General features: G+C 44.4%; 1 protein-coding gene and 1 non-coding gene across 2 annotated transcripts in view; one reads left to right on the top strand and one right to left on the bottom strand.

Annotated features, from left to right (window-relative positions):
- Nucleotides 1–23,945, bottom strand: part of PDE4DIP (phosphodiesterase 4D interacting protein) — a 32,794-nt gene extending 8,849 nt beyond the window's left edge. The window contains 17 exon segments of the mRNA XM_063628223.1: nt 2,183–2,307; nt 2,990–3,179; nt 4,672–4,791; nt 5,459–5,590; nt 6,792–7,043; nt 11,495–11,676; nt 13,853–13,943; nt 13,946–14,008; nt 14,659–14,882; nt 15,970–16,021; nt 17,029–17,168; nt 17,170–17,259; nt 19,132–19,681; nt 20,823–20,942; nt 21,514–21,706; nt 22,535–22,970; nt 23,872–23,945. Of these exon segments, the coding sequence (XP_063484293.1) occupies nt 2,183–2,307; nt 2,990–3,179; nt 4,672–4,791; nt 5,459–5,590; nt 6,792–7,043; nt 11,495–11,676; nt 13,853–13,943; nt 13,946–14,008; nt 14,659–14,882; nt 15,970–16,021; nt 17,029–17,168; nt 17,170–17,259; nt 19,132–19,681; nt 20,823–20,942; nt 21,514–21,706; nt 22,535–22,970; nt 23,872–23,945 (3,034 nt within the window).
- Nucleotides 23,946–25,506: 1,561 nt separating this feature from the next.
- On the top strand, nt 25,507–25,577 carry TRNAG-CCC (transfer RNA glycine (anticodon CCC)). Its single transcript has one exon. It is a non-coding gene; the product is annotated as a tRNA-Gly (tRNA).
- The last annotated feature ends 1,245 nt before the right edge of the window (nt 25,578–26,822 follow it).

Here is a 26,822-nt window from a genome sequence, read left to right as displayed (position 1 = left end):
TTTATGATATTGCTCTCTCTCTTTCTCAATCCAAGTTCTCATTAAATTTTGCTTATTTTTTAAAGAGATGTTTTAAAATCTATCTATACCCTTTCATCTTCCCAAGAGCACCTTATATTAGACTGTCATCTCTTAATGTACCAGCATATCACTAGACCCATCCAATAGGTTTCCCAGATTCTAATGTCTCCCAACTCCAGGACATCCCCCGAGACTTAGCATCTTAAAGCTCTGTTTTCATCATATGCTTATCTTCTTTGAAAAAGGACAGACTTAGTTTCATTATCTACCATACAGAATATCAACTTTCCCCCTGACCTGTGGGCTTTCAAGATTTGATGACTCTGCTCCACCATCCTGACTTCTCATTCCCCTGCCCCCAAGCTTCTCCTGTGGGCAGGCTGGTCCCACTGACCCAACACTCACCATGACTTTGTACTTAAGCTATTCTCCCAGCCTGGTGAGCCCCTCTGTATTTCTTCAAGTTCCAGTTCACCTTCTCTTTAGAAAATCAGGAAACAGAATCAGGATTTATGATAATTCCAATCTAAATTCCACTGCCCTTCACTCTTTGTTTAGCCCTCTGGAGGGACATAAAATACATGAATTCTTTTTCACCTGACAGTTCTTCAAATATCTGAAGCCAGTTCTCAGGTCCTCAAGATATTTTGAAAGCCTAAATTTCTTTAGTTTCTTTGACCAGTTCAAGATTTCTGGTCCACACCATTGTGCGCCCTGTCTTCGTTATGTTCCCTAGTGTGTCAATGCCCTTTTCAAAGATGGTGCCCCATAATCTAACAATATTTTAGACATGGTCTTCACAGGCGAACATCACACTTACACTACTGTAGTGTTATTTTGAGCTGGTATTTCTAGCATCCTTTTGCCTATGCCGTACTTCTGTGAACGTGTTTCTGCCAAACCCCAAACCCTGAAGTCCATGAATGGCTGCCTGTCCTATATTTCTATGCTCATCCTATATTTCTACCACTGATATTTTTAATCGAGCTCAGGATTTTGCTTTTTATCTTTGCTAAATTTCATGACATTGATGTCAGTCCTCTGTCCCTCCCTGCTGTGACTTATTAACACTATGTTTTGAGTACTCTTCTCCATTTAAAGAAGAATGAAGAAATATATCAAAATTCTCAAATATTAGATTATTATTTCAGCAGGCAGCAAAGTCTTCAATAAATGTCCTTAATATTTAAATCCAGGATTGAAATTTAGGTCCTATTAGTAGTATTTCTATAAGGTTTTTTTGTTTTTGTGTCTTTTAATTTTCTCCTGTGGGCAGGCTGGTCCCCACTGACTCAACACTCACCATGACTTTGTACTTAAGCTATTCACCAAGGCTGGCAAGTCCCTGTATTTCTCCAAATTCCAGTTCACCTTCTTTTTAGAAAATCAGGAAACTAAATCAGGATTTATGAAAATTAAATGAAAGGGCAATAAGCTGAGAGCCAGATGTCACTAGGGAAAGGGTCAGGGTGGGAGCAGACTGCCTGCTACATAGGGCTGAATGGGTTGTAAGTATGTATTACTGACAATATTAAAGGCCTTTTCAAATGATATCATTAGGACAGTTCTCTTGCTTTAAAAAGTTATAATCGCCAGGCGCGGTGGCTCACGCCTGTAATGCGAGCACTTTGGGAGGCTGAGGTGGGCAGATCATGACATCAGGAGATCAAGACCATCCTGGCTAACATGGTGAAACCCCATCTCTACTAAAAATACAAAAAATTAGCTGGGCGTGGTGGTGGGCGCCTGTAGTCCCAGCTACTCGGGAGGCTGAGGCAGGAGAATGGCCAGAACCTGGGAGGCAGAGCTTGCAGTGAGCCGAGATCAGCCACTGCACACCAGCCTGGGTGACAGAGTGAAACTCCATCTCAAAAAAAAAAAAAAAGTTATAATCTAGACATTGATAGAAATGTCTAGAATAAGAATGTCTAGATTTTCTTAAAGTAATTAGGAATGATCAGGCTGGATCTTGCTCGTGCTACCAACCTGTCACCTTGGGCTTTGTGCATGAGAGTTCCTATTGGGAGCCCCAGGCTTGGGTGGGGGTTTCTGAGACAGAACTCTAGCTTCCCATGATCTCCACAACTCCCAAAGGAAAGACCTTACTAGCATCCTATGCAAGGGCAAAAAGTTCATGGGGTAAGGGGAGAAGAACACATACCTTTCAGCCCCTTCTTGGAATTGCCATAAAGTGCCTCATGGATTTGTAGCTCTGACTGGAGGGACTCAAAGAGCTGCTGTTTCTCTTCACACTGTTGCTGCAGGAGGACCAGCTTGTGCTGCAGTCTGACCAGGGAGCTGTAAGGCCCACTGAAATGGCAGGGCCACTCAGTCACGCCAGGGCAATAAGCTGAGAGCCAGATGTCAACCCAGGGGGTCATAAAGGGTTATGGGTAGGGTTACATCTGAGCCCCAGATGTCAACTCAGGGGGTCATGAAGACCATCACTTTTATTTTGCAGATGTGGAAATGGTGGCTGAGGGAGTAACTTTGCTTGAAAACACACCATTACCTACATTAGTTCAGAGCAGAACAGATACACCAGCACAGTCTCCTTACTGCTCCTACAGTGCTCTTTGCATTCTGACAAGCAGTTACAGGTCTTATGCTGGGACCAAGCATCACAGCCAGTATAGAAGCTTCCTAGGCGATAGTGAGACTAATGTCCTATACCTAATTGGAAGCATAGGAACCCTTCTTTGTCATGTCTCTGATACACTGAAGATTTCTATAACAGAGTTTTACTCTCTTAACTTGGGAGTGACAAGGCATTCCCAGAGAAGTACTTTCTTCTGCTCAAAGCGCCCTCCCATCCAACAACTGACACACAAAAATCAGGAATAGCAGAGGGAATATTAAGGTTTCCAAAAGAGGACACCAATTGTCTTGCCAATATCCCTTCTTCTAATGTAAGAATGAATGTAAGAATGAAGAATGCTACCTTCTCTCTCAATGGGTCCCCTCTTACCTGGAGTCATTTTCCTGGAGGGAAAGACGATCCTCCCTGAAATGCAAGAACTCTTGCTGCTTCTCCCTCAAGTCTTCCAAAAGCTGCTGCCTTTCCGCCTTCTGGTGCTCCAGCTCCTTTTCCAGCTCTTGAAGGTGGGATCGAGAGGACAGCAGAGCCTCCCTCAGGCTTTCTGTTTCCTGGGAGTGCTCTAGTGAAAGGAACACGGATGATTGATTTTTTATCATGGGGTCAGAGCTCAGCAGGAAGATGACCCCAAGCATATCCACCCTGACAAACAGCTAAGGAGCAGGGAAGGAAGGCCCTATGTTGGTGGGGAAGAGCATGCTGGCTCAACATCCCCTGCAGCCTGGAGAATGGTGCATCTCTCTCCTTGCAAAACCTTTCATCCCACTTAATCTGTCCTACCTTGCTCTTAGAGAAATTCTAGTTTCTAATGCTCACCATTTTCCAAGTGCTCACATACCATCTGTTCAATAATCCATTCTTCAATTTTGACAAAGATCAACATCAAGATTTCTTTTTGGAATGTATCATTTTCATTATTTTGAAAACTGAGATATTTGTTCTTTTTTGAACTTGCACTACTTCTCTGATCTTCACAAGTTGTCAAAGATTATTGAAGAGACTCTAAAAATACAGCTGCAGGCTCAGTAAGTCCTCTGGGGAAAGATTCACCTGAGCCTGACAAATTGTACTCATTTAAATCTCTTACCGTCTTCTCACCTGTGAGGTCTGTTCTATTCTCTCCAAGCATGCAATGGTAGCTTAGTAGTTCTGCCTTCTTTCTTATCTGTTAACTTTTGTTATCATCCCCCAGCAGTGACCTTTCCTCTCAAATTTTCTTGCTAATATAGAAGTCAATTAATTAAGTTAATTAATTAATTTAGGTGGCTAATTTAGAAATATCTCTTGGTGGCTTTTTCCTTTTCCACAAGCATTCCTTCATTCTGGGCTTAATCCTTTTGGATACTACTCTCAGTCTTTTTATGGTGGTTCGATAAATATTTGTGAATAAAAATACTTTGTTATTGATAATACATTGATCTGATCAAGTAGAAGAACACCAAGGTCAGCTGTCTCCCAGCCACACGAGAAATGATGCCCACCTGTGAGTGCCCCCTGGCTAGGGCTGGGAAAGTGCTGGGGGGGCATTTGCTGGTGCCACTTGGCATGGAGTCATAGGAGTACTGACCAGAGAGGAGCCCTGAGTTTATGAGTGAGGGATGTGGTGAGGAGGCAGAGGGATGGCAGAGCAGGGCCAAGAGCAACACACGCTGCTGCAGTTAAGTCTGGAGAAACTTGAGAGGGAAGATAGGCATTTGCACTCCCTCCTTTATCGGTTCCAAATAAGCTGTAAGTGAAGGGAGGTAGAACAGATACCAGACTGGTATCCAGATTTATAGCTGGTGACTCTGGATATATGCAGGTGGGTTGTACAGAAATGATGAATTTCCTAGAGCTCTTCACTCCCGGGGACTAGGAGTCTGTGGGGCCCATAGTTGGAACGTCTTAGAAAGCAGCTTTCTCTAGACTGAGAATAGCTGTGAATTTGGGTTGGTGGATCTGAGTAGCTCTGTTATCTCTACCTTCTTCTATTTGCTTCTCCAGTTGGTGATTAGTGTGGCCAAGGAAGAAGGAAACTTAAGAGTGACCACAGTTTGTGGGTTTTGACAACGTACCTTTGGAAATATGACACAGTTGAGCCTGAAGTCTTCAATTTTCTTCCCTGAGGACTCTGTTCTCATTGCAGAGCTGAGGTATGGACTCCAGGCCTTGACTGTATAAGTTAGAAGTGGGTCCTATCCCAGAAAGTACACATTTGGGTAATAGAAGCTTCCAAAAGTTTCCCATTCTTTATCTCTCAAAGATACTGCCCCAACCCAGCAGAAAACCCCAAGGACTCAAGGCCTGGCCCTGAATGAAGCATGGGGGGCTGGGTACATGTTTTCTGTATGCCTCTTCTCAGTGGATTCTTTGTGTGCATCATCACATGCCATAACTGCAGTGGTGCAGGAGTCTCAATCTCCCTAAACAGCTGCTGTTATGGTATAGGCAGGATAAAAACATCTGGAAAGACTGGCCTCCATGTGACAGTAGCTTGGAAGGAGAGTGTAAGGAGAAAGGCCACCTTGGTAAAGTGGCCAGAGGTGGAGTTGGGAGGACCCTTACAGACCTGGCTCCACCGCTTATCAATCACACAACAAAGGCACAGACATCAGCAGGCAGTATATAAGCGGATTAAGTATGGGGTGAGAAGTCAGGTGACTCTGGGGACCAGACCTAGTTCTGACTTAAAGAGAGTTATTCTCTAAACTCAGATATATTCAGAAAGTAGTGATAACAGTACTTGCCCACCTCCCTTGCTGGACTATTTATAAGGAGCAAGTGAAGTAAAGAATATCTGTGAAGGTCTGCCTAAAGGTCCCTGAATAGAGCCAGAAACAGGAAGGTCTGGGCCTCTCCTACCACTTCCACAAGCAGTAGAGCTCAGCTGGTGTTCCAGTTGCTCCCATAGGTGGTCTTTGATGCAGATGGATTCCTCCAGGTGCTGGCACAAGTTCTGGATTTCACCAAGATGCTCTTCCAGCAGGTCAGCCCCTGTAGCCAAACCAACAGGACGTGGAGAGAGGTGGGAGATGGAGAATCCTGGTTACTGATGGGTGTGGGGCTCAGCCAGGGGCCTTGCAGCAAGACCTGTAAATATCACTAGTCTTCTGCCAACTGTGTGCTCTCACACGGACACCCAAAGGAATGGTAGTTTTGTTTAAACAGTCAATGTGCTTTCAAACACATAACAGTCACTTGCTAAAAAATCTCCATGGGCCTCCTCCCACACAGCGGTCTTGTGAGAGTTCCACATGTTTTAGAAAAATAACTGAGGGCTCTGGACAAGGCCTGCCTAGCATCTGGAAAGGTATGGCCACCTCCTGGGTGTGGCTATGCGGATGATAGGTGAGACCTCACTCTACCTTTCTTCTTACTGACACATGAGTGAGTATTCTTTAGCAAGGGACAAAGCCCTTCCTCCCACCCTTAGAAAGAAGGCCTAAAGTAAAAGTATGTGATCTTACACTCACCCTATGCGGTTAATGACTGACACTGAATGCTTCCCTGAAATCACTTTTAACATGGAAGATGAAAGAATAGCCTGGAAGGATCTAGAGATCTGAAGGCAGATTAGAGAGGGGATGACACCACCCCCCTCCCCCTGCCAAACAAAGGAAAATGATGCAGAAAAGTCAGAGGGATTCTTACATCGGATATTAACTGCACCATTTTGCTTTGGGCTCAGTCTTTTCCTGAAAATTATGATTGTCTTACTGTTGGAACTGAGCGGCATCCCAGCATTTATGAGCTTAGCTATACCTCTCCACTTGCTGTGACTGAATTTTGTTCACAGGATATATTTGCAGGGTTAGGGAGCTGCACCCTTGCACCCTTTCCTGTGACAACTGACTGATGGAAGAAAGTCCCATCTATGCCTGGCATTCTAGAGGGGTCTAAGAGAGTGGGCTGCAAAGAGGCCAGGCTGCAGAGAGATGGAAGGACATGAGTGTGAGAGCACAAGAGGTGGGTCCCGGACTTTCCCATATCCCTACAGAGCTCTGAGGCCCTGGGCAGGAGAATGAAGAAATGTACTTGGAAAGGATTGAGCCCTGATACAGCTCTTGCATTTTATACCCCCCACTCTGTGAGCCAGGGATGGAGGAGGAATGCAACAGTCCTGCCCGGGTAGGAAAAGAGTAGACTCTGAATGAGACTTCTTTTCAAAGGCTGCCGTCTCCACTTTGTGCTTTACCTGTGGGTTTGGAGTTAAGCTGGTACACAGAGGAGCCTGAGGATAGGTCCCCAGATACACCCCCTTTCTGAGGCCTCATCATGTCCCACTGGCCACTGCTGCCCTGGTACCCAGGCTCCAGGATTCTTCCCAGTTCTATGGTGCCTCTTGGAGGAGAGTCACACTGGGCAGAGTTGAGGTAGTGGAAAGAGCCAGCTTCTAAGTCATTGCTCAGCAATGTAGCTGTGGAAGCAGGAGGAATAGTGCTGGCACCTGGGCAGAAAGAAACATGAGTAAGAAGCAAATGGGGTGTCAGAAGGGAAGGATTCGCAAGGAAGTGTGTGATTACTAAGAATAGGACTAAAAGGAGACCTGTGGAATGTCAGAGATCCCAGTTCACTGTGGTATACCAATTAGACTAAGGCTTGTAACCTAGAGGTTGTAATTCTCACCCTTTGTATTTCCTAGCAGGAGACACAAGAGGTAGAGAATAAAGTATCTTAAAGTTATCAGTATACACAATGGAAAAGCACAGTGGCCCCGCTCCTGGCTCCTATTACAATCCTTCATGACAGACTCCAAGGAAAGTTCTCAAAGTAGGATTCACTCCAACAGTTACAAGTTGTGAGTGCAATGGCATACAGGATTGAGCTTACCTGTGAACATGAATGTTTTTGTCTACATGTACTTGCCTTCCCCTGAAACTAACCAGTCAATATGTCAGTTCCACCTTGGAGTTTTTCAGAAGAGAAAGGGGACATGAAGTCAAGCTGGATATGGTGGCCCTAATTCTTCCAGACTGAAGAACTCTTTGCTGAGGCTGGGGAAGGGCCTATGTAAGGCAAGTATTTATTTGAATCCCATCCAACTCAAAGAGCTGCAAAATGTCATCACTCCTGTCTAAAGAATCATTGAATACTATTCCACAGAGGCAGGTAGGACTTTCATTCCATAGGCTGATACTTTCATAGACCCTTTGAAATCATAGGCCTTTCCCTTGAGCCCTGTCATTTCCACTTCTCTGTAAAAAGAAGCCCAGCATAGAAGAGATAGGGAAAGAGGTGGGCAGAGATGCAATTTAGGAGAAAATTCAGAAGCCTGCTTTCTTTCAGGTACATGGGCAGCAGAATAGACAGGTAGCTCCTCCTAAGCAACAGGAGTGAGGTCATTGTTTCTCCCAACCAAGCCAAACTCCTCAGAGGGGTTAGTATAATTGCCAGTTGCCAGTTTTAGCCCCATTTGTAGCTGGTTCTCAAATTTTGGTACTTATTGGAATCACCTGAGAAAGTATGGAACCATACACTGATTCCTGGATTCCAGAGATTTTGCCTTAATCAATATGGGATACATCTTGAACAATGGATGTTTTAAATTTATTCTAGGTGATTCTAATAGTCAGAAGTGAAGGGGTTGGTTGCCCCTCCACACCTGTGGGTGTTTCTCGTTAGGTGGAGAGACTTGGAAAAGAAAAAGACACAGAGACAAAGTATAGAGAAAGAAATAAGGGGGCCCAGGGGACCAGCATTCAGCATATGGAGGATCTCGCCGGCCTCTGAGTTCCCTTAGTATTTATTGATCATTCTTGGGTGTTTCCCATAGAGGGGGATGTGTCAGGGTCATAGGATAATCGTGGGGAGAAGGTCAGCAGATAAACACGTGAACAAAGGTCTCTGCATCATAGACAAGGTAAAGAATTAAGTGCTGTGCTTTAGACATGCATACACATAAACATCTCAGTGCCTTACAGAGCAGTATTGTTGCCCGCATGACCCACCTCCAGCCCTAAGGCGGTTTTCCCCTATCTCAGTAGATGGAACATACAATCTGGTTTTATACCGAGACATTCCATTGCCCAGGGACGGGCAGGAGACAGATGCCTTCCTCTTGTCTCAACTGCAAAGAGGCATTCCTTCCTCTTGTACTAATCCTCCTCAACACAGACCTTTTACGGGTCTCGGGCTGGGGGACGGTGAGGACTTTCCCTTCCCACCAGGCCATATTTCAGACTATCACATGGGGAGAAACCTTGGACAATACCTGGCTTTCCTAGGCAGAGGTCCCTGCGGCCTTCTGCAGTTTTTGTGTCCCTGGGTACTTGAGATGAGGGAGCGGGAGCATGCTGCCTTCAAGCATCTGTTTAACAAAGCACATCTTGCACAGCCCTTAATCCATTTAACCCTGAGTTGACACAGCACGTGTTTCAGAGGGCATGGGGTTGGGGGTAAGGTTATAGATTAACAGCATCTCAAGGCAGAAGAATTTATCTTAGTACAGAACAAAATGGAGTCTCCTATGTCTACTTCTTTCTACACAGACACGGTAACAATCTGATCTCTCTTTCTTTTCCCCACAAGAAGTTTGAGAATTCTTATGATGAGTCTCTCCTCCAATTTGCAAAATACTAGATGTTCATCAGGATCACTTAGTTAAGGAAGAAGATTAAAAATTTAAGCCCCTAATTTTTGAAGGGATACAACAAATATCTGATTTCCTGCCTCTTTCAAACTGCCTTCAACCCCATCCAAACACAAGGCAAAGGGAGAAATCAGTGGTTGTAGATAGTCAGCTTACTTTTTAATCAACGCCATGTGAGGTTTTAAGTCTATCAGTAACAATGATCAGTGTTCTCATGTTCTAGTCCATTGGCCACAAAGTACACAGTACATGCTCTAAACCATGCAAAGATACCATACAGACTCTTGCACAAGATTTTAACACAGGGACCTGAGAGGCCGCCATGCACCACTGTCCACATGGAAAATTGGCTCAAAGCAAACAGTCAGCTTGGATAAGCAATGGTCCCTTGGGGAGGACCCTGACTTCAGGTGGAGAAGGAAAGGGCTGCAATCTTCCTCATCTAGGCTGGGACCATTCAAACTCCAGTCAATGGCCTCAGATTTGATGTAATTCCAATTTTAACCCAAAACAATAGACCCTTGTTCGTGGACAGTGCTCTCCTTCCATCCTTCCCTTTGGGCAAAGACAAATGGACAAACGTGGATAGATAAAGGAAAAGGAGGTAAGGGGAAGACATGGAAGCTAGAAAATACTCTTGCCATTTGTCTTGGGGCACATTTGTTGCCCATCCATTGCTGGTGCCACAACTGCTAAAGTAACAAGTTTTAGGTCAGAAACACCAGCACCTCCTACTGGTCTCTAAAGAGAGGGAAAATATTGTTGCAAGGATTCCCCAGAGTTTGATCAGCTGAGCTCGGCCCCATACTCTAAGCAGGATGGTGACAAAGCCATTCTAAGTAGAAAAGGTATAACAGAAACATAAAACCTGGAGCAGAAGACCAGATTCAAGCCCATCTCTCCCACTTACTAGTGACCTTGAACAAGTAACTTCACTTCCCTGAGCTTTAGAGTTCCCTGCACTAGAGAAAGTATCCATTTGCTGGGTTGACAAAATAAATAGGCTAGGCTGGGTGCAGTGGCTCATGCCTGTAATCTCAGCACTTTTGGAAACTGAGGTGGGCCGATCACTTGAGCTCAGGAGCTCTCGACCAGTCTTGGCAACATGGCGAAACCCCGTGTCTACAAAAAATACAAAAAATTAGCCAGGTGTGGTGACACACACCTGTAATCCCAGCTACTTGGTGGGCAGAGGTGGGAGAGTCGCTTGAGTCCAGGAGGTAGAGGCTGCAATGGGCCAAGATCATGCCACTGCACTTCAGTCTGGGTGACAAAATGAGATCCTGTCTCAAAAAAAAAAAAAAAAAGGAAGAAGGAAAAATAGGCTGGTCCACATGACATTTGGGGCTACAGGGAGGGGGATGCAAATTCTTGGCTGTTGTCTTGCATCACTAGAAACTGCTGGCATGATGACCCTATCAGTCTCTGGCTCACCTAAGCTTCTTTACAGGCACAGAAAGTGCCTGACAAATGAGTTTAATTTCATTCAAACTGCTTTCTAACTGTTGTGCTTACGGTGCTATAAGAGAGCAAATTCATGTGAAGGTTTGTCATTTTTTTCTAAGCTATCAGTGACCACCAGCACACTAAATTTATGATGAGCATCCAGCCTACAAATATATCAAAGCATTTTCTAAAAGGTGACTGTCCACAGTCTACATAACTACATAAGGTCAATTATATTTGGGAGTCAGAAGATAGGATTCACAGTCAGACGCCATAGCTGGTGCTGTGGTTCTAAGCTGCCTACGTGTCACCTGTCCCAGGGCAGGGATGAACCCTGTGTGGTAGAAAAAGGGGCTCATCACTTCCTCTTCTGAATCCCTCTACCATTACCCTTTTTGCTCCAACCCAATGATGTCAGGAACCGAACTTGATTAACAGCATTTCACAGCAGAAAAGTGTAATAGCCACACAAAGGAACCCACTGAATGTGGCTATCTTTTTCTTGGCCACTTCATCCTGCATAGGCAAAGCATAACATCTCTTTCCCATCCCCTACCAATGAGCAGTCCACCAGTCTGTCAGGGATTCAGCATACTTGATGGTATCCAACACTGTCTACAGTGTGAGAGCACCAGGTCTAGAGCCTCGTGAACATATCTACCTGTTAACTGATGAGACACACACATCAGAGAAATAACAAGAAATACATTTCCAAAAAATAAGCAAGCAGAGCTTTCCCTCAGTCTTCCATTTGTAACACGTACCCATATTGTTTTTTTAAACTCTGCCATCCAGCCCGAGCCATGCAGAGCAACAGAGTGTGGGGCTGCCATTCACAAGCACACAAATGCAGAAGTGCTTACTTTCTCCCAACTGCTTCTGCAGCTTCTGCAGCTCCTGATGAGCCTCAGCCAAGGAGACCACCAGTGTCTCACAGCAGCCAAGGAGGGGAGGGCCAGTGGGGCTGAAAGGCAGGAAGCTGGATGGAGCTGAGGGCAATGGTGCCTGAGGAAGCCTAGTCAGCTTGGGTATGGAGTGAAAATGCCTAGAAACAGAAAGTTAGGGAGAAAAGAGACACATCATCAAAATGAGAGAAAAGAATGAGCAAAAGATTGAGAACCAAACATCACCCTGAGGAGTGGCTATTACCTAGTGTGGTACAGGATGAGACAGCCAAGAGTGACCATTGCTACCAGAGAGGCTGGCCTGGCTGACCTTCCCTCTTCTTCCCTGCCATGGCTATCCTGCATACGTCCTCTGGGTTCATCTTGAAAGCAACTGGCTAAAGAAGGTAAGGTGGCATTATTGAGCCCTATGCCAGCAATCCTGGGCATGGACAAGTCAGAGAGCCTGAATGCTCTCAAGGGCCCCTGGGCCTCTGCTCCCAGCATGTATCAGTCCTTGGCCTTGGGACAAGACTCTTTCTCCACCTAGAACTCCTCTCTGATGGCATCAGGTCCCATCCTGAGTAGGAGAGAGATGAACAAAGGCTGTGGGGAAATTTTCATTACTAGTGCATGCAGTTCAGGACTCTAATGGAAACAAACTTCAGAATTCCAAATCAACATATTCATTCACCAAATTAAAAATAGATGCCTTGGTAGAGTGGCTTAGACAAAGTGGCTTGCAAACCCTTCTGGGCATTTAAATCACATAGCAAAAACTCTTAATATATGTAGATTCTTTAGGCCTTCTTGATTCTGTCTAGGCCTTAATGTAGACTTACAGAATTATAAATTCTTGGAACAGGAAATTTGTATTAAAAAAAAAATCTTCCCTGGTGATCTTTAGGCAGCCTATCTACAGACAGGTTTTTAGAAAACTTGCAGGGCCAAGTGCCATGCACAAGCACCAGTGGATCAGGATCTTTGATCTGCTCCTTACTCTACAAGTTACCTCTGTCACCCTGGCTTCCATGGGCATGTACATGCTGTGGGGCACAAGGTGATCCATTGTGGGGAGAGTGAGAAGATTATGGCAGACTTTTCTTCCTTGGTGACTCTGTCGGATAGATCTTTAGAAACCCTGTCAAGTTTCAATGTTTAAAATTGTTTCCTCTTCCCTAAAAGCAATTAAAGGGCAGGTAGCCAATGGAGATGGAGCAGAAACCAAGGCTGACTAGTACAGAATGTCTAATGTAGAAGACAATGATTACATCCTAAAACACATCCCAATGGTGCTGGCACCATTTCAGATCAAAACTGCAAATACACTCAAATTGCCAGGTAACACAGCCCAGGCATTCTTTGAGGAGGCATTCTGATTTTTAAACCCTCTGTTCTTCATCTTCTGCTCTGTTCAAACCCAAAACATTTAAGCAGATGTCTACAGTTCTGGAAGCACAGCTTTTCTTCATGTTTCTGGTCCAGCTGCTGCCCACTCTGGCCTAGAAACTTTGAAACCAGTCTCAGGAAGCATTGGAACAGTTCCTCTTCCTTAAGATTTTGGTTGAATTGCCTTCAGGGAAATGAGGGCAGCAGAAGAAAGCACTGTGCTTTCTGGGAGCACCTCTATTCAAGTCAAACCTCACAAGAAACCACACTGAAGGCAGCCAGCCAGCATGGTGGGAGGTAGGAGGTGAAGACAAGGTTTGCCTTTTCCTTGCCATCCCTGGTACAGGGCTGTGAATGAGCAGTGTACCCTCTGGCAACTAAGCTGGACTTGTAAATGAAATGCAACCCTTTAACTGCCCCCAAGATATGCACTATGTACATATCAAGGACTGCCAATCCATTCATACATCCATTAATGGTAACATACTATGAACAGAACCTTGTCTGAGGCTGTTCTCAGCATCCTTGGCTATGAAATAAGTAGCACTATCTCTTGGAGAGGATCTCCATGCAGATTTAATGGGTAACACACAGTGGATCAGTAGATGTGAATTTCTTTTTATCCTATGGCTGTCGTAATCCTGGGAGAAACATTTTTCCTCTTTGCTCCCAGGATAAAATGAGAGAAAACCAATAAAAATGTTTCTTTTTAAATGGTTAGCCAACTACTGGTCAAAGCTGGTGTGCGGATCAAAACCTTATGTGGATTACTTATTTTCTAAAATATTTTCTTAAATCAGACACAATTGGTGAATGAGGGTGGTTTCTTGATTCTGTCTAGGTTTTGATGCATTGAGGCCACTAACAGTCCAAACCTCTGTCCTTGAAGAAAAATCAAACAGGCGGCAGAGAAAGAGGAGATGAAGCTTCTGCCCCATTGGCTGTTGCATACCTGAATGGGCCTGGTTGACCTCCTTGGGGGGATTCTGGGGAGTTGGCAAGCTGATGGGGTTGCTGCTGGATTCGGGCTTAACCCCAGAGATGCAATGGTTGATGATGGTTTAGAAGACAATATAGCAGAATGACTCGAATGATGGATGGAATCTATAAAACCCATGAACGGAAGAAGACATTTGATGTTCTACAGAGAACTGGAATCCTGGCCTTATATTTAGCCAGGAGTACCAGGGCTAGAGTCTTGCTTCCAGGGAAAGAACCAAGCACAAGCACTGTTAGCAGTGTTCATTTTCTTGCTGCAGACAGATCCTATAGTGAGGTAAACCACCTTAGGGATGATAGTGGTACTCTGAGCTCTGGAACATGAAAATGGCAACTCCAAAATTATCAGGCAAGACTAGCAGCATCTGTGGACACCCACATATATTTAGGGAACACTGCTCAGGAATAAGTAGCAAGATCATTGTAGGAGAGATGAAGGAGGTTTTCCATCTTAAAGAAGATCTATCTGACAGAGTCACTGAGGAAGAAGAGTCGGCTGTGATCTTCTCACTCTCCCCACAATGGCTCACCTTGTGCCCAACAGCATGTACATGCCCATGGAGGCCAGGGTGACAGAGGTAACTTGTAGAGTCAGGAGCAGAGCAAAGATCCTGATCCACTGGTGCTTGTGCATGGCACTTGGCCCCACAGCCATGTTCAGCCTGATACACACCATGGTGGAGCTATAAGCCCTGTTTTCTGAGGTCTCCACTCAGTCTAGACAAAGAGGGTACCACCCAGAAAGTGGAGGCTACCTGAGTGACTGGGAGAAGCTTTCTTCTCTTCATAGTGTGTGTACTCACTGGCTATGTCCATGTCATAGCAGGCTTCCAGCTCATCAGACAGGAAAAAGGTGCTGCTGGGAGAGCAGTGAGAGTCAGATAAAGCATGGCTGCTGGAGGATGTGAGGGACCGAGCATCCACCTTGGCCTGAAGGACTTCAATCACTTTCTCCTTCTCCTGCAGCTCCCTGCTGAGCCTGGTGGGGAGAAGAGGGACAACAGGTAAAACCAAGTTCACCCAAACCAACCTGTCCTGACTGTGGCTCATAGGAAAAGCCAAGTAAGCCAAGGGGACCATGCCTGCAGAGAATAATGGAAATAACCCACCTCTGCTTAGTGATGGAGCATAGGTGGGGTGTAGATGGAGAAAGAATAGCTACCCAGTGCTCTGGCCACATAATATGCTGAAGACAAGCAAAGACATAGCTAGCCCTCCTTTTAAGGCACTGCTGCTTAAAGTATGATCCCTGGAACAATTGCAGCCTGTGAGCTGTTTGTTACCATCTCCAACAACACAATTATAAAAATTGAAAGCAAGCATTGAGAAACGCAGAGCAAACCATTGTTCCAACATCCAAGAGCATGATAAATGGAATCATGTAGTTAACTGAATTCAGACCATGTATGTTTCTATGATGGATTAGAAATAAAAACAAAACAAAACGAAACACAACACTGTGTCCTTCACTACAGATATTTTCAGAAGCATTTATGTAGTCTGAGACACAAGCATGACACAAAGAACCCCAACTAGTGGCTACAACGGACTCTGAGCCCGTATTTCATTGATCATTATATGAAGCAACTCACTGAGAACTGGGTCCTGAGGCACTGCAGCATCCTGGTGATCGACACCATCTAGGCCTCTTTCACCAGGTCCTGTTATATGATTCCTTTTTTCCCCCAGGGCAATTGAGTGACTATTAAACTAGCTGTCAACCCAACTTGGGGCAGGCCAACTTTGCAAAAAGCTCATCCTACTTATTAAACATACAGCAGGAAAGCGGGACCCTTAGTGGGGCAGAAGACTCTTGAAACCTAGTTAGTTCACTTTTAGCTCAGACTGTTTCTAGGTTACTAAGCCTGGAGAATTAACGTGCCAGTGTGATTAAACCAAAAGGGAAGAAAGAATTTCGTTAAAAACAACAGTGAGGTGTTCACTGAATGCATGAATTCAATACATTCAACACTTTCCTTTATTCCCCTCGATTTGTAGAGTTGCTGCCACCCTTGACCCTTTGGGCCTCAGTCCCAATCTCTTTACCAGATTCCCCTCTGAATTACCTGAGGGCCAGTGGCTCAAGTCCAGCTTGATCTTTCTCACTTTTATGATCCTCTGCAAACCAAATTTAGAAAGAAACAATAAGAAATTAGGCTGGTCCCACTTCCCACATTACAAATGCAGGAGCCTATCTGGAGACAGAGTAGTGAGCATTTCATGTGTGCATCCAGAACAGTTATTCTGGGAGACCTCAGCTTGTGTCTCTAGAGAAGTGACCCCACTGTCCCTGACCTGCTGGTCACCATCATGACTTCCTCTGCCCTAAATCAGGGTAAAACATTTAAAACATCTTTTGTTCCATTCATCATGAGGCCCTTGCCCAGCTGCCCTGTGGGACACTCCAGCCTCCATGTCCTGGTGCAGACTAGCTCCCCAGTGCATATGCCCCACCACAGCTTTCATGCAGAACCTGCACTGGTCTCTGAGGAGATGACAAGAAGCCCTGCCCCACCTCTGCATCTGCCACCAGGAGGTGGGCTAGGTGGATCCCAAGTGTGATCCTACTTTACTCCCTTGGATATTCTCTGGAAATTCTGAGTAGAGGACCCCAATAATAACCAATGTAGCCCTTGAACTACTGCAGCCAGTGCCTAAACCATGTATAAAAGAGCATGGTGCTTTATCCATATGTGGAGTACCTTCACGTACATTGCCATGCCATAAATGGAGACACCACAAGGATAAGGCATTTAGCGAGTTGGTGGCAGCATCCAGGCTAGAGCTTGGGTCTTGCAATTCTTAGTTCAGGGCTCTTCCTCCGATAACAAGGCCCTTCCATCTCATGTGCCCTACTCCCTCTTAGCATCAGATAGATGCTGCCCCTGCCCCACAGGTCACATTCCATGAGTGGTGAAGTTTCTACAGTTGTAACCACGGCATCTCCAGCCCTGTGTGTTCCTCTCTATGCTCCCCACTGAGCTGTCTTGATCCTGTATTAGCCCCAGGAAATGAAATAGAAACAGGACCCTAGGTTAAAAAGTTGCAGTGGAGATGTGGTGGCCACCAGGGGCTGGAACTGTGGGGGTGACTGAGAGTATTCCAAAGCCCTATGGCCAACTTACCAGTGCCGAGTTTGCTGGTGAGCCTCTCTGTCAGCTGGCTTCCCTGGGCGAGTTGCTCCCGGAAGCTCTGTCCCAAGTAGTAGTCAATGTCATTGCTCCTTAGGAGATCCTCAGAAGATTTTACTGCATCTTTTGCATGCCAGCTGATAACAAATACCTCTCCCTTCTTGTATTTTTTGCCATAGGTGAGACAGTTCCCAGGCCTGATCCTGAATCACGGAATCATATTTCCTAATGCAGGACAGAAGAGGAAAGAGTAAGTATGGAAAGAGTGGATGCTAAGTTATGGAGTTATGGGGGCTTCTGCAGAGATTTCTATGAGAACCTCTCTAAGGAACTCCCCCAAGCTGAATTCTGGCACATAAGCCATAGGAGATATTTAAGAGTAAATTCTACCTTGATAAAGTATTGCATTAAAAAACTTAGTATGGGCCAGGTGGCTCATACTTAGTATGGGTGGCTCATGCCTGTAATCCCAGCACTTTGAGAGGCTGAGGCAGGCAGATCTCAAGGTCAGAAGTTCGAGACCAGACTGGCCAATATGGTGAAACCCCTGCTCTACTGAAAACACACAAAAAATTAGCTGGGCATGGTGGAGCATGCCTGTAATTCCGGCTACTGGGGAGGCTGAGGCAGGAGAATTGCTTGAACCTGGGAGGTAGAATTTGTAGTAAGCTGAGATGGCGCCACTGCACTCCAGCCCGGGTGACAGAGTGAGACTCTGTATCAAAACAAAACAAAACAACAACAAAAAAATTTACCATGCCACTGTTCTTCAACTGTTATGATTTATCTAGGGACATACTTTATATATATGTTAATTAATTATAACATATATTATATATATTAATAATATATATTAATTATGTGTCCCTAGATAAATCATAAATTCTGCGAGACTAAAGATAGTTCTTCATTTTACATCCCTTGCAGCACCCGTATCACATAGATTCACAGCTGTTACTCAATGAATAATTAGAATCATTTCATTCTAAGTCGAGATAGAACCTTTCATGTCTTCTGTTTTAACCACCACCTGATGCCTGGATTTCTTCTATGTTATGATACTGTGGTTGACTGTATTTTGCAATAATGGCCATCACATAAACTCTCATACCATCAACTGATGGAACCCGAAACAAGAGACCCTAAGTGAGAACCACCCAGCTGAGCCCAGTCAAACCACAGAACCATGAAGCATAATAAACTGTTGTTTGAAGTCACTAAGTTTTAGAGTGGTTATTACATAGCAATAGATAACCAGGACACACCAAGATGAATGTCTGTTTTCAACACAAATTATCAATAACACTTGTAACTATGGCAAATAGCATTGAGAGCTTAATATATGCTAGGCACTATTCTAAGCACTTGTATTAAGTATTTTTTTTTTTTTTGAGACAGAGTCTTGCTCTGTCACCCAGGCTGAAATGCAGTGGTGCCATCTCAGCTCACTGCAACTTTCACCTCCCAGGTTCAAGAGATTCTCCTACCTCAGCCTCCTGAGTGGCTGGGATTACAGGCATGCACCTCCATTCCCAGCTAATTTTTGTGTTTTTAGTAGAGACAGTGTTTCACCGTGTTGGGTATGCTGGTCTTAAACTCCTGACCTCAGGCATTCTTCTGGCCTCGGCCTCCCAAAGTGCTGGGATTACAGGCATGAGCCACCACGCCTGGCCAGCACTTGTATTAATTCATGTAAACCTAATATCCACCCTTTGAGATGGGTTCTCTTATCATCCTCATTTAATAGGTAAGGACAAAGGCTCAGAAAGGTTAAGAAGTTTGCCTGGATAGTAAGCAAGAGAGCTAGGCAGTCTGATTCCAGTATCACTACTATACTATACCATATATACTATTACTTTACTAATATATCCCTAAGAGGAAATCCCTGAGACCCGGTATCTCCCAGATACTGGGACATCATCATATGCCCTCCTGGTTGCCTAACTGTCTTTTCTGCAGACCTATATCTACCATTTAAATCAGTGTTCTTGTGAATACCCAGACATGTTCTTTCTTCCAACTGCCTGAGCTACCCTACGCCAAGCACGAACTTACACATTTTCAATCAAGAAAGTGCCCAAACAGTGCCATCCTTACCCAGGCCATGAGGCTGATCTCAGCTTCTCAGCCAGCTTCCCTTCTAGTCCATTTTTTGGGAGCTGGGCCTACAGCTGGGATACTCTCTGGATGAGATTCTCCAGGTCCTTTTTGGCCTGAAGCCCTGGTGAGTAGAAAGCCCCAGTGCCATCAGACAGCCACACCTCATCTTCATCAGGGACACTATGAAGTGAAGACCCCTCCAGGGTGCCAACAGCTCTCAGCTTCTGAGGTCTTTCCAGACTAGATGAATAATCACTTGTAACCGAGAGGCACCGGACCCGGCCCTTGAGGTTTTGAATGACCTTGTTGGCATTCTGTAGCTGGACCTTCAGACCTTTGATGTCCTTTCATAGGACCGAGATGTTTTCTGACTTTCCATATACCCAGAAGTCTTCCTGCTTCCTTAGCTGGTTCTCCAAGGGCTTCCTCTCAGAGGAATTAGCCAGCGTTAAGCCCTGGCGCCCCTGCTCAGAGCACAGCCCCTCCATCAGGACCATTTCCATTTCAGAGTGCTCCTCACACTCCGAAAAGAGACACAGATGTCTTCCTAAATAAAAGTTGGATGTGCTGTTGTGGCCACTGCCTTTGAGAAGAGGCAGGTTTGGTCATGCGGACAATAATCACTAGGGAAAAGTTGAAGTAGTACTTTATTCAACCCTGACACTGTACTAGGCATTCAAATACAAATTTTCTTATCCTCCTTATACCTACAAGTTAGGTTTCATCACTTTGTATTTTACTGACTGGGGAAATCAAAACTTAAAGGGAGGTGGTAAACTAGCTTGTTCTAGATCACTCAAACTAGCACATGGCAAAGCCAGAATTCAAATCCTCCAAGGTCCTGTGTTCCTTCCACACACACTGATGTTTCTTAAGACAGTCATGCCACAAGTATGTAGGAAAAGCTATTCCTGCATGCTGAAAGTTAAATGCTCTCTAAATTTTACTATAATTTAAAAGTGTATTGGGTTACAACTGTGTGAAAAATAGGCATAGGAAAATAAGACTTTGAATAAATATATCAGCATGTTAACATCAGTGTATTAGGGCAGTGGTAGTCAGAATGAGAACTAATCCATGGCATTTTACCAGATGCCAGGCACTGTTCTAAAGCATTTTATATGAATTTACTCATTTAATTGACATTAGTACCTGATGGGGTAGGTAGTTCCTTTATTACTATTTTAACATATGAAGAAACTGGGGCATAGGAAAGTTTACAAATTGGGATTTGAACCAACTAGTCTGGCCCCGGGATCTTTTCTCTTAAATGCCACACTACACTGCCTCAAGAATGAGAGAGATTGTGTTTTTCTTCTCTTCTGGTTTTCAATGTGGTGGGTGGCCCTATAGTTGTAGTCTTTTTATAATGCAAAACAAAATTATTTTTTACTTAGGGTTTGCATGTTTCCAAAACCTCATCTGGTCTCTAAGTAGGCCTTAGTATTTCTATAATAATCAGTTGGATAGAACTTTATATTATTATTATTATTATTGTTATTAGCAGTATGCCAAAAACTAATTGTAGAAATTCAAGCTTATACTCAGCCTCATTTTGGGTAAGAGTTCTCCTATTAACCTCCTGTCCTCCTCTTCCCCGCTATTTGTCAGGCGTGGAATTGGCCAACAGCACCCAAATGTGACAGCTGACTCCAGGGAGGGGTGAACCCCACATCCTGTGCTCTTACTGGGACTGGTGGTTTCCTCCTGTTCAGCCTCATTCTTGCTTCAGCCACAAGTCTCATAGCCCAGGTCCTGGAGGTCCACCTGGACCTGCTTGCTGTCCTGCTTCACCAAGGATTTACCTGCTTGGGAAGAGAGAGCAGGTGTTAGAGAATGTCTGAATTTCCCACGTATGCCCTCAGCCTCAATGGCACATACCCTAACCTTTTGGGGAAGGGATGGCAGATCCACAGTGGGAGAGAAGCTTCTCTGAACTGGTGGGAGAAGAGACCACCAGCTCCAGGAAGCAGAATTTCTTTCCACAGGAGGAGCCTCCATTTGTCCTTGATAATCTCCCCTTCTGATAACCCAGGCTTTAGTTGGGACCAGGTATCTGTAAGTCAGGGATTGTGTACTATCATCTCTAGCAGCTCCATTGAAGCTGGCAAGTGCTTTATCCACAGGGGTTCAATAAATGTTGAATGGAGCTGAACTAATTTAGAGTCCCAAGACCCTAGACCTGTACTGTCCAATAAGGTACTTAGTAGCCACATATGGCCACTTTATATTAAATTAACTAAAATTAAATAAAACCAAATGTCCAAGTTGCACTAGCCACACTTCCTGTGCTCAATAACCACGTTATGTCGGTATAGAACATACAGAACTTATAAGACACACAGGCTAGTTCTTTACTAGTAAGTCATAGTTACTTACTAAATATAACTCTGTATTTCTCCAGCTCGTTAGCCTGAGCAAAGACAGTGGCTTCTGATAGCAACAGCTTCTTCTGGAGATCTTGATAGCATTGTTTGCATTGTGACAGCTGGGAGCGCAGGTGCTGGGTAGACCCTGGTAGGCTAAACGCTGACTGAGACCCAGGGTCATGAGGCTGGGACCGGTTATCCAACTGTGAAAGCGATCAGGACAGTCTGAGGTCACCCCCATGCAGTGAAGACCACTGCCCCTTCTGAACCCTGTGTACTTTGCTCAAGTCTGTCACAACACTTCTCATGCCATTTGGCAGTGACTTGCTTTCCAGATGGAGCTCCTGGAGCGCTGGGATAATGTTTCTTCATATCTGTATCCACAGCACACGGCACAGCGCCAATCAAGTCTACAGAGGAACTCTCAGGAAATGTTTTCTCAGTGGTCAAAAAGAGAAGGGGTGGAACCCTCCACTCATCTCCCCTCGCATTGTGTCCCATTGATTCTCTCAGAATCCCTGTATTCTCCATTTTACTGAATCTTCAGCATGGCTCCTTCCCTAAAGAGGATCCCAATAATCCATCTGAGGCCCAGGAACAGACACTTGTGATGAGCTTTGACAAGAAAATGGCAGTGATAAGGAAGGGATGTTATTACATGCCATTTGTCTGGGCTGCCTCATAAACTGATGCATCCCTATGTTACAGCAGTTACAACATCCTGTTAAAATTACCTGTTTGTGTGCCATCTTTCCTTACCATATTAAGTATCTCAAGGGCAGCCATTGGTTTTATTGCCCCATGCCAATGCCTAGTGTGTTATCTGAAAAATTCAGTACTCAAGAAATATTTATGTTATAAAAGCCTTTCTAAAAGCTGAATGTAGGCAGAATATTATTACTATTGTTTGTGGTACAAAGAGACCTTTCTCTTGGTACCTCCTGATTCACATGGGAGAACCTTTTATGGTAAACACTGTCATATTGAGCCCTTCTCCAGTTGTTTTTCATTCCATCTAAGCCCACACTTACTTGGTGGGCAACCACTGTGAAGGTAGCCCCAAGGTCATGGCTCTGGGGTCTGGGGCAAGCCCTCACAGTCACATTCCCCTCCTCTTGGTGTTGGTGCTTCCCAGGAGAACCAACCAGTTCTGTGTTTATTCTGTCGATGGTGCTGGTCAGATGCACAAGGAGCTCTGGAGTAAGTTTACTATTCCCTTCCTTGCTACTCAGCACAAGTTGTTCTTGGAGGAGCTTGATGATATTGTGGGCATTCTTCAGTTTTCCCTGGTGCTTTCTGAACTCAGCCTGAAGGCTACTCTCACTCAGACCATCTTTGGCTACCACAGTATCAACCATCTCCTCGCCCTTCTCCTTGTCTTCCTCGATCTCCCATCCATCAGACATTGCTTCTCCCATCTGCTCTTTCAGCTCTGCATTCTCAAGGCAAAGGCTCAGCGTGGTGTTCCTGCAGGAAACACATAATTGAGGGCTAGGTCTGGTCCTGACAACAGTTCCTAATAGTACCTCTTACCCACATCTCAGCCCATGATAAACTCAGACATACCCCAGAGCATGAAGCAACCTGAGGCCTACAACAGCTCCCTAATTTTATATACAAGAAAGCCAAGGCTCAGGAAGAGTAAGAGACTTGCCGAAACTTCCACAGCTTCTTGGTGGCAGCACCATCACTAGAAACCTTGGTCTCAAGACATGCAGGCTAATTTTCTTTACTTGTGCCACACAGCCTCATATGTTCTAATTTTTAGTGGCCTCTGGAATAAACAAGAGTACTTACACTGTTAAAAAATAAGATCTTTTCTATAACAAATTTATTGTTATAAATTTTGCAGTTCTATTATTTATCATAAGTCGTTTCAAACCATTGGGACTTAGGAACACAGAATAAATAAATAACACTAATCAGAACTATTAATACAATCAAAATGTACTTAGATAATTGTTTGCTTTATGTCTGGCTCACATAATAGAGATAACCTTCTTGAGAGCAGGACTGTGTTTATCCTATTCACCCCATATCCCCAGTGCCTACACAAGTGCCTGCCACATAAATCATTCATATTTATTGAAGAAATAAAATTGACCAAACAACTAATTTTCACCAAGACATTGCAGATAAATTCTTTCCACAACAACAAACTCATACCAGTGTTGAGTGGAAGCAAACATGGCTGTAACAAGTCTATTCACTTAACTTCTTTGAGCCTCAGTTTCCTTTTATATAAAATAAGGATGATAACATTTACCTAGTGGAGTTAGCAGATGCTTAAATGAAATCGCATATATGGTAAGGTTAGCTCAGGGTCTAACAGGGAAGTCATTCAATCCCTGCTGTACTAGCTGCAGACCTGAGAAACACCAACAGCAGAATCCCATAAGGTGCTTGTTTAAAAAGCTGTAGAGCTAAGGCGTATGAATCCATATTTTACTTAAGTTCCACAGGTGATTTTTTTTTTTTTTTGTAGTCTTAGTAGAGATGGGGTTTCACCGTGTTAGTCAGGATGATCTCAATCTCCTGACCTTGTGATCCACCTGCCTCGGCCTCCCAAAGTGCTGGGATTACAGGCGGGAACCACCGCACCTGGCCGGGAGTCCAGTTTTTTGTCTGTTTATGTTAGTGGACACAAGAGCTGATAGATGGAAAAGTGTGGTAATAAACTGGCAATAAGCTGGTGGAGTATCCAATAAACTTAAACACTATTTTTTGAATTGAACTGAAATTGTCATATTGTGAAAACGAGAGAGTTTATCCAAAGAAGGATCTGCCTTGGCAAATAGGATGGATGGTGGTCCTCGCCAGTTAGATGAGGTCATGACCATGGGATCTCCATGATGAGATCAGTATCATTATAAGAAATGGAAGAAAGACCAAAGTGCTCTCTCTCTCTCTCCACCATGCGAGGACAGAAGGAGAAGGTAGCTGTCTTCAAGCCTAAGTGTGCTAGGCAGGGCTAGAAACAGGTTTTAGTGATGGTTGAAACACCCAGGACAGTGCACTACTCTTTGGGAGATGCTGTGCTGCAAGGTCAGTGTGAAGGGTGATTTCCTTGTTGGGCTCAAGTTTATGACTCAGCCTGGACCTAGCTTGGCTTCTTAGCTAGAGAAAAAGCATGATTCCGTGTCACACACAGCTCCTGTCTTTGAAAAAGTCGTAATGACTCCCAGTCCCAACACGTAGGGCAAACTCTGGATTTTTCTCTTCAGTTTAATCTCTCCAGGGAACTGAGGAAGGAAATCTCTCTACTATTTGAACTTCATCAAAAGACTAATATGTTAATATTTTGACCATCAATACTTCCTTAAATTAGTCTACTCCTTACATAGCTAATACATCAAAGCATATTAACTTAGGAAATTGGATTCTCCCTAACAATGAAATATTGACTGCAGGCATTATTAATCTTTTTATATCACATTTCCTTCAAATGCTTTATATATCTTCAAGCAGACAAATAATAGTATTATAATGATTACAAGACCGATCATTACTCTTTTGCCAAAAAAACCAGCGACAAAAGACTAACTCAGTGGACCAACTTTTGTTTCTTCATTATCTCTACCTTGATTCTGTCCTTTTATTTCCTCTTTCTTCTAATTCTGCTTCTGCTTATTTCCTCCCTGGATTTGAACTTTACTTACCTAAACTACCAGTTAGGTTACCTTCTCAGAACAACTAAGGCAGCAGTTTGAGGTTGACAATTGAAGATTTAGAATTAGAAAAAAAAAAAAATGAATGAATTTCTGATGCTTTATTATAGGGGTTTGCAATGCAGGTAGAAAGACCTTTTTCAGAGTTAAGAGTTTGATCCGACAAATGAGCTATTTTGATATTTATAACTTTGTTTAGTAAAAGTTTCCTATAAAAGCATTTGGCTTGGATGTCTTTGTTAGCCTTTAGTCGACACTTGAAAATCCCGCTTGGAACTTTCTAAGTCTTTCTGGATACTCTTTTCAGTAATCCTCCAGCCAGTTGCTAGGGAGAAGCATTGGTGGTTCAGTGGTAGAATTCTCACCTCCCATGCGGGAGAGCTGGGTTCAATTCCCAGCCAATACAATAGGACTTTTTCACTTCACTATGGCTCTTTACCCGTCTTCCCTGCAAAATTATACTGCGTAAGCTAATAGTGCACTTAAGGGCTTGGCTACCACAAGGTAAAGTGACAACAACACTCACCAAAGTAGTAGCAAAAGACATTCAGGAGACTAAACCAGGACTCGTGCAGTTGTTGGACTCAGCAAAGTGGCAAGCGCGAAGTGTTTCTGGTGAGTCACTGCGGTTTTGATATTGGTACCTGCTAACTCTCATCTATTCTCTGGGCGGGTCCCTGCAAACCCAAAGAACCGTCAGGTTTCTGATTTGCGTTCTGGACCTTTAGCTTACCGCTGACCAACTATGGAGAGGATCAAGAAATGAAGCTCCTGGAAGGAGAGAAGCTGGGGACGGGGCAGTCACCTCAGAGATCCAAGAGGCCTCAGAGGCCCAAAGAAAAGGGAGATGTGTGGGGAAGAATCTGCGTGGAGATGAGGGGAGCGGCGGAGACTGGTCTTTGCGCAGATGTGGCCAGTGGACCCTCGGGGCTGTACCCCAAACACTGTGAACCGAATTTGCTAGCATCGTCAGCCACCGCAGCCTCTGCGTGTTTTGTGGGCCCATCGGTGTTCCGCGAGGGATTCCGTGTGTCTGGCAATGTGTGTCAACAGGTGTTGGCTTGAAATTTGGCCGGGCACGGTGGCTCACGCCTGTAATCCCAGCACTTTGTGAGGCCGAGGCGGATGGATCGCTTGAGGTCAAGAGTTCAAGACCAGCCTGGCTAACATGGAGAAATCCCGTCTCTACTAAAAATACAAAAATTAGCCGAATGTGGTGGCATGCATCTGCTATTCCAGCTACTAGAAGTATTGATGGAAGGCTGAGGCAGGAGAATCGCTTGAACCCGGGAGGCAGAGGTTGCAGTGAGCCAAGATCAGGCTAGTGCACTCCAGCCTGGGTGACAGAGTGATACTCAGTCAAAAAAAAAAAAAAAAAAGGAGCAAAAGAAGGCAGTGTTGATGGGACAACCAGACCTCCCAGGAGGCTTGTTGTAGAGGCAGTGGCTGGATCCTGAGAGATGAGATTTTTTAAAATTATGTAGCAGAATGAGGAGAGAAAAAAGGAGAAGCACATGAAAGAGAGAAAAGCACGAAAATCTGCAGACATCCAAGGATGAAGCAGAGAAAATAGTGTGAGTGTTTTTACATTAAAAAAAAAAATAAGAAGTGCAATGGTTGTCAGCAGGCTTTGTGGTCGTGTAGTGGTTAA

This window comes from Symphalangus syndactylus, chromosome 12 (assembly GCF_028878055.3).
Source record: "Symphalangus syndactylus isolate Jambi chromosome 12, NHGRI_mSymSyn1-v2.1_pri, whole genome shotgun sequence".
NCBI classification, from domain to species: domain Eukaryota; kingdom Metazoa; phylum Chordata; class Mammalia; order Primates; family Hylobatidae; genus Symphalangus; species Symphalangus syndactylus.
Note: the sequence above shows the minus strand (reverse complement) of the source record. Positions and strands in the feature narration are given on the sequence as shown.